At 38.8% G+C, this 12,079-nt stretch overlaps 1 protein-coding gene across 1 annotated transcript in view; it reads left to right on the forward strand.

The window, feature by feature from the left end:
• The window catches only part of LOC126263677 (peroxisomal acyl-coenzyme A oxidase 3-like), a 173,848-nt gene that overhangs the window by 131,635 nt on the left and 30,134 nt on the right, over nt 1-12,079 (forward strand). Inside the window, exon 11 of the mRNA XM_049960792.1 lies at nt 7,154-7,289. Within this exon, the coding sequence (XP_049816749.1) occupies nt 7,154-7,289 (136 nt within the window). The remainder of the gene's footprint in view (nt 1-7,153; nt 7,290-12,079) is intronic.

Raw genomic sequence — 12,079 nt, forward strand, 5'->3', positions numbered from 1 at the left:
GAAACAAGGTTAAAAAAGATAATATATAAAATATTAAGGAAAGGGTAGACTGCTACTCTTCACAAAGGTGGCGTGTTGAGTTGCAAACAGGCACAATGAGGAGACTGTAGTCATTTTGTTTTTGGACAAAGCCTTCTTCAGAAAAGGAAACAAACATGCACATTCATTCACACAAGTGAGCATACCTCAAGCACAGATGACCACCCTCTCCAGCACCTCAGACCAGAATGCAACTATCATGGTGTATGAAATCATCTGTCTGGAAGGGGCAGAGAAGGCAAAGGGATAGCAGGGTAGCAGGGTAAGGTTAGAGGGAGAGATAAGTACTGTCTGCAGAGCATGCAGGTACTAGGTGGAGGCACGACAAGACTGTCACCCACAGAGTTGGGGGGGGGGGGGGGGGGGCAGAAAAGGAGAGATTCAGGGAAAGGGAAAGATGGGCTCTGGTGCATTGGCAGAGGGCAGCACATAATGAGGGTAAGGGGTTGTGAATAGGGAGGAGGTGATAGGACAGAGGGCAGGAAAATGTTGGATTGAGGGTGTGGGGATAATTGGTTACTGTAGGTTGAGGATGGAAGACCTAATCAGCAAACAGATCTCCCATGTCATTTCCCCACACATTCCCATTCCTCCCACCATCCCCAAGAGCCAGTTACAAAGGAGTACCCCCTTCATCACCCTGTACCACCATGGACTGGAACAATGGAACCCGTCATTGCTTTGACGACTTATCATCCTGCCCGGAAATGAGGGACATCCTACTCATACCCCAGATCCTTCCCACCCTTCCTACAGTGATTTTCCATCATCCATCCAACCTCCAAAATATCCTATTCCAACCCTATACCACTCCCAATCCCCATGTCTTATCACAGGTATCATATCCCTGTGGAAGATCCAGGTGCAAGACCTGCCCAATCCATCCACCCAGCACTTTCTACTCCAGTCCTGTCACAGGTTTATCCCACCCTATCAGAGGCTGGGACAACCTGTGAAAGCAGCCATGTCACATACTCTTTCACTGCATTTTATACTGGTATGACTACCAACCAGGTGTCTACCAGGATGAACAGCAACCACCAAACTCTGCCCAAGAGCAATGTAGACCACCCTGTGGCTCACACGCAGCTAAACATAACATGCTTGATTTCAATGACTGCTTCACAACTTGGACCATCTGAATCCTTCCCTCCACCACCAGCTTTACTGAACTACATGGATGGCAGTTATGGTTACAATACATTCTCCACTCTTGAAACATTTTGGCTTCAGCTGTTCCCACACCCTCCATCTGACAATTTCTGCCCCCTCTACCCTATCACCTCCTTCCTATTCGTATCACCTCACCTTCGTCACATGTTGCCCTCTACCGTAGCACCCCATCCATCTTTCCCCTTCCCTAATCAATTCTTTCCCTGCTCCCCATTCCCACTGCTCTCCCCCCCCCCCCCCCTCACCTCCCTGACCTACAGCCTCCTGGTGCTATGCCTGGCAGTCTTGTCATGCCTCCACCTAGTACCTGCATGCTCTGCCAAACAGCACTCTTCTCTTCCCCCAATCTTATCCTGCTATCCGTCCCCTTCTCTGTCCCCTCCAGACTGATGCTTTCATTCAGTTGCTTGTGTGAATGAACATGTGTGTGTGTGTGTGTGTGTGTGTGTGTGTGTGTGTGTGTTCTTTTCTGAAGAAGGCTTTATCCAAATGCTAAATGAACGAAGTCTTTTGTTTTGCCTGTGTGTATTTCACCATGTCATCTTTATGATGAGTAGCGATTGATTCTTTCCCTTATATTGTTGATATTCCAGTGTGGAGTTTCTGTTGTTTGGAAATGTGTTCACTGTTGATCACTGTGTAGATAGTATATTTAGGACATAGTTTTCTTAAGATTTAACTTATGTGATCATCAAGTTTGCCTTCAGGTACACATCAACAAAATAAAAAGTACCGGGTGATCAAAAAGTCAGTATAAATTTGAAAACTTAATAAACCATGGAATAATGTAGATAGAGTGGTAAAAATTGACACACATGCTTGGAATGACATGGAGTTTTATTAGAACAAAAAAAACACCCCATATTGCTAGATGTGTGAAAGATCTCTCGCGCGTGTCATTTGGTGATGATCGTGTGTTCAGCCGCCACTTTCGTCATGCTTGGCCTCCCAGGTCCCCGGACCTCAGTCCATGCGATTATTGGCTTTGGGGTTACCTGAAGTCGCAAGTGTATCGTGATCGACTGGCATCTCTACGGATGCTGAAAGACAACATCCAACGCCAATGCCTCACCATAACCCCGGACATGCTTTACAGTGCTGTTCACAACATTATTCCTCGACTACAGCTATTGTTGAGGAATGATGGTGGACATATTGAGCATTTCCTGTAAAGAACATCATCTTTGCTTTGTTATGCTAATTATTGCTATTCTGATCAGATGAAGCGCCATCTGTCAGACATTTTTTGAACTTTGTATTTTTTTTTTCCTAATAAAACCCCATGTCATTCCAAGCATGTGTGTAAATTTGTACCTCTCTATCTACATTATTCCGTGATTTATTCAGTTTTCAAATTTATACTGACTTTTTGATCACCCAGTACGTTGCATTAGTATTTCCTTTACTTTCATCGTAAATGTATTGCCTTTCATTGTAATAAATAAGGATAGTTTGTTGAAGAGTAGGCTGACCATATTTCACATCCTATCTTGATTTCTGCTCAATCTTTTTCTCACCAGACAGATGTTTACCTCTTTTCCACTGAGTGAGCAAGCCCATGATACACAGTCTAGTTAACAAGAATTATTCAGCTTAAGATAGTAATATGTTTCCTCTCACAGAGAATGTTCCTTTATTGCAGCATTGACCATGTAGGTGAGGAGGTTTTGAGTTGACATGAAACAGAGAACTTCACTGGAAGTAGTCACTGATAGTGCTCCCAAACCAAATATGTCACAGCAGAAAAACCAGATAACATATGTTCCACAACATCTCACCACCCTTGTGTCCCATCCTGTGCATTTAAACCCTTTGCATTGTAGTCTTCAGATATGGTGATCCAAGCAGACACCAATCTTGGGAGAAGATGCAGAAAGGCATCTCTCCAACCTGCACCAAAGAGTGTGTTGAGAGTAGACATCTGCATACCATCAGACAGAGCACATCATTCTCTGCAGTAGGAAACTGACTGACAGGATTACCTTTTGCCAACACAAATTCAGCATGCGGACTGTTTTTGTGGATGTCCATTTCCAACATTTAAAAGCAAATGAAGGTAGGCTGAAACTGCTATAACTCCTTTTCTGTTGAGGTTTAGCACTAACATGCATGTTTCCAAATGCTTCAGGCCTGCCAGGTGAGTGTATAATGGTTAGAGGTTTTGGAGGCTCCACTGCTATATGCAAGTTCCTGGGCCTTGGTTGAGCCATATTGAAAGTAGTGGACTGAGGGAACTCAGCTAGTGTAATCATAAGACAGATCATGCCCAGCTACATTTGTGCAAACTAGTATGCAGAAAATGGGGGAAAGCTCAAAGGCAAAAGGAATATGTAGAAAGTTTGTTCAGGTGGAATGCACTTGAAGCAATACAGAATGGCAAGAGGAAGTAGATGAAGATGAGTTAGGAGATATGATACTCTGAGAAGAATTTGACAGAGCACTGAAAGACTTAAGAGGAAAGAGATCCTTGCAATAGACAATATTCCATCAGAATTACTGAAATTCATGACAGAGTGGGCCTTATCAAAACTATTTCAATTTGTGTGCAAGATAGATGCGACAGGAGAAATACACTCACACTTAAAGGAAAATGTAATAATTACAATTACAAAGAAGGCAGGTGCTAACAGATGTGATTAATACTGAACTATCAGTTTAATAACTGAAAAAGGAAGACCTATATTTGTAACATTTTAGGACTGGAGAAAGCTTTTGACATTCTTGACCAAGTTACACTCTTTAAAATTCTATAATTACTGGGGATAATATGCAGTGGAAGATAAAATTTTACAGAAACAAGACTGCAGTTATAAGAGTCAGGGAACATGAAAGGAAATCCCTGTGTGGGAAGAAAGTAAGACATGGTTTGTAGCCTATTCCAGTGCTATGTAGTATATATGTGTAGAGAAAGCTGTGAAGCAAATCAACAAGCAGTTCAGAAAGTGCATTAAAATTCAAGGAGAAGTAATAAAATATTTGAGGTTTGCTGCTAACATTTTAATTTTGTCAGAGATGGCAAAGGAATTCAAAAGAGCCATTCAGTGGAATGGATAGTTTCTTGAAAAGAGGTTATAAGATAAAAGTAAAAGAAATGTAATAGAATGTAGTAAAATTAAATCAAACAGATAGGTTATAAAATAAGAAACCAAAAATAGTAGATGAGGTTTGTGATTTGGATAGCAAAACAACTGATGATGGCTCAGATAAAAAGTATACATAATGTAGATAGGCAATAGCAAAAATAGCATTTCAGAAGGAAAGAAATTTGTTAACATACAACACAAATACAGGACTTAAGAATTAAGTGTAGCCTTATAAAGAAATGAAATGAGAGCTACTGAAGAATTGTAATGATTATATGGATAGAACAAATAACTAATGAGGTGGTACTGAATAGAACATGGAGAAAAAGTAGATATTAGTTGCTATGATACATCCTGAGGCATCAAGGCATTGTTCACAGTGGCAGGAGACTTTGATCATGTGCATGTGAGTTGTGCTTGTGTGTTTTTGCATGTGTCTTCTATCTTTGAAGAAGGCCTTTTATCTGAATGTTTAAATGTAAAGCAGTATTTTCACACTCTGCCTGACTGTGACTTAACACCTCCTCTATATGATGATTAGTGTCTGAGTTTTCAATATCTGATTATGCAAATACAGCGTCATCTAGTTTTTTTCATTTTCAATGATGTTTGCAAATTTGTATCTTTATTAAGTTTGTAGGTAGTCCACATCATGTTCTTAACTATAAGCTGGCTTGACTTATCCCTTTATGAATTTTTATCTGCAACATCAATTTCATTCATTACTTTAATTAATTTATGTCTTGTTTCAGAAAACAGAAATGTAATATTTTCCATGTTTTTCTTAATATTCTTTTGAAAGGTTTTAGTTGTGTCTTTCTTAATTTCTACTGTATCATTTGATGCAGAGATATGTTCAGTTTTCTATGAATAATCACTAAAGTGTGATGCAGAAGCCTGAAAGTAGTTTGTATTTTGTGACCATTATTGTGACACAGTACTCTCTAACAAGCTGAATGGGTATGTTTCGTCTAATATGTATGCACTTTTTAATTTCATTTTTTACTGTAGACCTATTAGCAATTTTTTGTGTTTCATCTTTTCTGTTCACATTTAGTACTGACAATGACTGCTTATCAGTTGAAACTATTGAATTTTGGTACTAATTTTTGCAATCAGTAAAATTTCAGTAGAAATATGTCTGAGTATTATGTCATGTACCCCATGGAAAATTTGACACACACAAACAGAACCACAGATGACAATAAATGAGTCACTGAGTGAGTGATTTTTGCACTCCAGTGATTGATATAAGGCTTAACCACTGAATCAAATGTTGATAGTAAACATTTCATTAGTGTTGTATAAACACATTAACAGTAAGGCTAATATTATTCTGAAGAGTGGTGGCACACAAAGTCTGACCAGCAGAGCAGCAAATTGCATATAGCACAGATGATACAGGGCTAAGGTTGTGGCCAAGCTGTGGAAAGTAATTGGTGTGGTCGCTCCATTTATTGATGATGTGTATTGAAAGTCATAGCCTCCCAAAGTTTTGTGTCACTACTGATCATAAGAGATGTGATACTTTTGATTCTACTTTCTATGTAAAGTGGACAATCATCCATTTTGTATTTGCTATTTTTATAAGTTTTTCGCATTCACTATTCTCTCCAAAGTTAGTTGCTAAGGCTTGGAAAGTCACTATATACCTGGCTATCTTTTGCGCTCCACCAAAAATTCATTCTATACCTTTCCCACCCTTTGCTCTGCTGAAGATCTGTTCAGTGCACACTTTTTTGGTTAGCACGTTCTGAGGTGTTTTTGATGGTAGTACAATTGGATTCTTTCTGTTTTCTACTTTTGGTCAGCAGTAGATGTCTTCCTTTGAGGCTTAAGGCTGACTGCTTTGCATTTATCTTTGGTTCTCCTGACATAAAGTGGTATTGGCTATATTGAAACAAGAAATTGACATCTAGTAAGATTCCAAATATTAGAACATTGCTACTTTTCGGAAAATGTAGAGGAAGTACCCAGCGACAGAATTCAAAACCATTTGTTGATAATTTGCCATCTGCCCTTCACCTTAGCTTCTGTGAAAGCACCTCTGATGTGGAAACCTCTTGTGATCTCATTAATGATGTTTTGACATGGGAAAAAAACAACAACAACAATAACAGATTGTGTTGTTGTCTTCCATTACTGTGGCAAGACAGTTATTTGTGTTTGATTTATGTCATCTTTGGGTCTCTTTTGGCCTTCCAGCACTTAACATGAGCATCAACTCTGGTTATCTATTGCAGCTGTAAAAATACACTTGTCATTTTCATATTAATATTGTAGCTCTGTCTTCCATAGACTGTTTACACTTCTATCCTACTACAATTTCCAAATGCCAAACAATACGTTTCTACATTACTTATCATTGCTCTTTGGAAAACATATATTTGTTAATTTATGCTGTTTCATGTTGTCAGTTGTTTTCATTTAGTGCATATCTCTATTCTAGTCTCTTATCTTTCTCCTAACATCTTTTTTTCACTCATCAGTTGAACTCTCTTCATAGTTTCCCATGTGCAGGTACTTTATTAATAGCCTTAAATTGTGTCATTTTTTTACATCGTTGCTCTTCTTGTATCGCCTATCCTAATTAAAATTCAGTATTTTTTTGTAAGAATCTGTTAAAAGTTTTATCAAAAGTTGATGCTGGCCCAGACCATCAAAAACAAGCAGAAGACAATAATGGACGAAAAATACTGAGCTAATACTTACAAAGAGAACACGCTAGCTAGCTTATGGCATTACTTTTTCTATCTTATAAGCAATGTTATTTAGTTTATTAATGTGCCATGTTATGAACATAACACCCACACTATTCTGTAATACTTAATGAAACATGCATCTTCTTTGTTCTCCAGTATTTTATGCTTTCCAACTTTTGGACCTACGCTTCATCAAAAGACATTGACCCATCACTTACGGAGGTCTTGAAGAAACTCTGTTCCTTGTATGGATCTTGGAGCCTAGAGAAACATTTAACAGTGCTTTATAAAGGTATGGATCTTACAACTTTTATTAAAGCTATTTAAATCCAGTTTCAATGAAATATCGATAGTGTTTGCCTCAAATGTATGTGTCATATATTTTTATCTTGTGTTATCCACTTATTTATCACTTTCAGGTTCAGATTAATTTAACAGTTAAGAGAACAGTACTTTCCTAAGTCATAGTTCCTAAGTTTCTTTTAATTCTGTGCTCTACAGGCATGCTGTTTTGTAATATTTTTTTAGAACTTTTCTAACTTACTGAAATGTAGCTGTGCTTGATTTCAACATTGTAACATCTGTGTTGTTTGTAAAGGTTTATAACTATCATTAACAAGTTCACAAAAGTCAAATTTTGTCTGGAAATTTGGAATTACTGTGACACTGTGGCCAACACATTATGAGGAACCAGTAAAAAAAGGTTCGAAGAAATCCAAAAATGTTGAAAATAGCTGCTCAAAGTAGTTGAATCATATTTGTAGCATATTTAAAAGGAGCTTGTAACAAAAAGAAAATAAGAAAAACTTTTTAAAATTTTCTGTTCAAAAATCTGGAGTGAAGATCATTAATTAATTACTTACACTAATTCAATGTAGACTAAATAACCATAAATTAAAAAAATGTTTAGTGTGGGAGGTGGGGTCAATTACTGGCACAGTTCATTATTTTGTAGTAATGCTGCAAATTACAATAAGAATTTTATAACTTAATGCCAACAAGACAAAGGTGTTCTGGACATGTTCTTGGGCACTGCCTGCTGTAGCAGCTCATTCCAAAACATACTTCACTAGTATTAAAATGTAGGACATTTCTGTAACATTCATTTTTATGTTTTTCCTTCTCTATTTTACCCATGGATTCAATAGCCTTGTTGCAGTAGTCACTGTGAACAGAATATCCATTTCAGTCAATTCCTCTTATAAAGATATAATAAAATTCTTATAGGGGAGGGTTGGGACGGGATGGCTGTTAACTGGAAGGGAGGTAATAGATGCATGGGATAGGAATTGAAGATAGGCGCTGGCACCAGTAAGTTTGCGCAACATACAAGATTGATGTTGTTCTCTGCTGCAATTTCTGCACAGCATTTTATTTGTGCATGACCACCAGACAGCTTTCAACCCAAATGAATGTGCACTGCAAAACTGTGCACAAGAGCAGATTCATCCCATTGCAGAACACCCAGTTGGGCATAACATGCTCAATTTCAGTTACTTTAATTAAATACATAAAGAATCTACTCACTAAGTGGCGGCAGAACACAAACATAAAAGAGGGTTGTAATTAAGCAAGCTTTTGGTGCCACTGGCTCCTCCTTGAGAGGCAGACTTACAAACAGATTGGGTGTATGGCCATGTGAACCAGGATGGCTCCTTCCTTTGCCAACCTTTCCTTGGGTCACTTGGAGGGGGATATCCTGGGATCCATAAGTCTTCATCACCTGCTTTGGTTTAGATATTGATGACATCTTTACCATGTGGACTCATGGTGAGACTGACATGTTAAAATTCCTGAAATCTATTAAAATTCCTTCTCCCAATTAAATTTCACATTGTCCTACTCCAAATCCCATGCTACTTTCCTTGATGTTGATCTCGTCCTCACTGAAGCCAGCTACACACTTCTGTCCACATTAAACCTACCAGTGAACAACAGTACTTACATTTTGACAGTTGCCATCATTTCCATGTCAGATGGTTCAGATGCAGACGCTTTACAGCAACCCTCCATCATTCTCACTTCAGCAGCCTTCACTGCATGTAATTACCCCACCAGCCTAGTTCAAAAGCAGATTCCCCGGGCCATCACATCTAATCCTGGTACTGCTGATCCCTCCAAAAAACAGCTTCAGAGCACACCATTAGTGACTCACTATTATCCTGGTCCAGAATGTATTAATCAGCTACTTCAACAGGGCCATGACTTCCTTAAATCATACCCTAAAATGAGATCCATTCTGTCTGAAATCTCGATCACCACACCTTGAATAGCTTTTTGCCACCCTCCCAATCTCCACAACATTTTTTTTCAGTCCCTATGCTCCTTCTGCAGCCATCTCCCTACCTATGACTCCTACCCCTGTGACTGCCCCCACTGCAGGACTTGCCCTATGCACCCTCCTACCACCACCTACAGCAGCCCTGTGACTGACAAAACATATACTATCAAATGGAGAGCCACCTGTGAAACAACACATGTCATATATCAGCTGTTGTGTAAACACTGTTTGGCCTTTCACATCAGCAAGACAATCACCAAATTATCAATTAGGATTAATGGGCATGGGCAGAGGGTGTATACTAGTGACACAATATCCTGTTGCAGAGCATCATCTACAACATGACAGTCATGACCTCGGCACCTGTTTCACCACGTGCACCATCTGGATTCTTCCCCCAGACACCAGTTTCTCAGACCTCAGCCAGTGGGAACTAGAGCTACAACATGTGCTTGGTTCTCAACTCCCACCCGGTCATAATTTATGTCTCAGCATTTCTTCACTGTTACTACTCTTTCCTTCACTCCATTTTAGTTTTCTGCATGTTTCATTGTCTTAACTGTTTATTTTTCACCGGCTCCCTCCTACCTCTGTTAGTACAATGCACTTAGTTTTTCACTCTTATTAACTCATGTGTGATGTTTGAGCAGTAAACTCTGTCTTGCATATTACCCTGTCTTGCACCTTTAAGCTCTCAGGTTTTCAAATCTCATCTGATGCAGTCCCCAACAATCAGTCTTTCCTTCTCATCCCGTGCAGTAAGTCTCCCCTGACCTGTGGTTCTGGGTGACTTTCCCGAAATCTACCCCTTTTCTTAGACCTTTCCAGTCCTTTTCCTTCACCCCTCTTCCTACCTCTTCAGCATGAATGCTGAAGAAGGAGCCACTGGCTCCAAAAGCTTGCCTAATTACAACCCTCTTTTGTGTTGTGTTCCGCTGCTGCTTGGTGAGTAGATTTTTTATCTATCCAGTTCAATTATTTTGTCAAAAATTGATCAGTTTTAATTACTGCTTCACAAACTGCGCTATATGAATCCTTCCTCCCTACACCAGCTTCTCTGAACTACATAGTTGTGAGCAAACTTAGAGCACAACTTCCAGCCAACAGTCTAGTTTATATGATGGTGTCATTCACACCTTAAGCAGCAAAGAAGATTTGGTGAAGGGACTTTGACTTTTTGTATGCTCTACAAGATGTATAATGATGTTTACTTGATATGCTGACACCCACACGATCACCTAACATCATGGATGAACCTCAACATGTCAACAACAAAATCAGCTGTAAATAAAATAAGACCTATACAAACAACTGAAGGGGCCATCCCTACTACAAAAAGATATAGTAACAGCTATCGTGTGATCTGTTGGATGATGGATGTACAGAGATTAGTGTAACTTGGAAGTAGACATCCTCAGAATCTGCAGAGTAGTGAAGTGATGTAAATCACTTAATAAAAACAAGTCTTCTGATCCAGAATAGATACCAGTTAGGTTCTTTGCAAAGTGTGCTGATGCAATAGCTCAGTACTTAACAATCATATACAACTGCTCCCTCGACAGAAGATCTGAACCCAAAGACTGGAAAGCTGTGCAGGTCACTCCAATATTCAAGAAAGGTAGTAGTAGTAATCCAGTAAATTACAGGCACCTATCATTAACATTGATATACAGCAGGATTTTGGAACATATATTGGGTTCGAACAGTATAAATTACCTCAAAGAGAACGGCCTATTGACACACAGTCAACACAGATTCAGAAAACACCGTTCTTGCAAAATGCAATTAACTCTTTGCACACATGGAACATTGAGTGCTATTGACAAGGGATTTCAAATTGATTCCTTATTTCTAGATTTCCAGAAGGCTTTTGACACTATACCACACATGCAGTTTGTAATCAGATTGTGTGTTTATGGAATATCATCTCAGTTACGTGACTGGATCTTTGATTTCCTGTCAGAGAGGTCACATTTCAGAGTAACTGATGGAAAGCCATTGAGTAAAACAGAAGTGATTTCTAGCAATCCCCAAGGTACTGTTCCTTATCTATATAAACAATTTAGGAGTCAATCTGAGCAGACATCTTAGGTTGTTTGCAGATGACGCTGTCATTTATCATCTAGTAAAGTCATCAGAAAATCAAAACAAATTGCAAAACTATTTAGAAAAGATATCTGTATGGTGCAAAAATTGGTAACTGACCTTAAATAATGAAATGTGTGAGGTCATCCACATGAATGCTAAAAGGAATTCATTAAACTTCAGTTACACAATAAACCAGTCAAATCTGTCTGTGTGCATACCTATGAATTACAATTATGAGCAACTTAAATTGGAAAGGACACATAGAAAATCTTTTGGGGAAGACAAACCAAAAACTATGTTTAATTGACAGAACACTTAAATAATGTAACAGATCTACTAAAGAGACTGCCTACACTATGCTTGTCTCTCCTCTTTTGGAGTACTGCTGCATGGTCTGGGATCCTTACAGGTAGGAGTACTTTGAGAGAGTTGAAAGAAGAGCAGCACATTCTGTATTATCGCAAAATAGGGGAGAGACTGTCACTGCCATGATACAGGTTTAGGTGTGGACATCATTAAAACAAAGGCATTTTTCATTGCATCGGAATCTTGTTTCAAAATTTAAATCACCAACTTTCTCTTCCAAATGTGAAAATATTTTGTTGACACCAACCTACCTAGGGAGAAATGATCATCATAATAAAATAAGGAAAATCAGAGCTTGAGCGGAAAGATATAGGTGTTCATTATTTCTGCATATTGTTCAAGATTGG

Source organism: Schistocerca nitens, chromosome 6 (assembly GCF_023898315.1).
Source record: "Schistocerca nitens isolate TAMUIC-IGC-003100 chromosome 6, iqSchNite1.1, whole genome shotgun sequence".
Lineage (NCBI taxonomy): Eukaryota > Metazoa > Arthropoda > Insecta > Orthoptera > Acrididae > Schistocerca > Schistocerca nitens.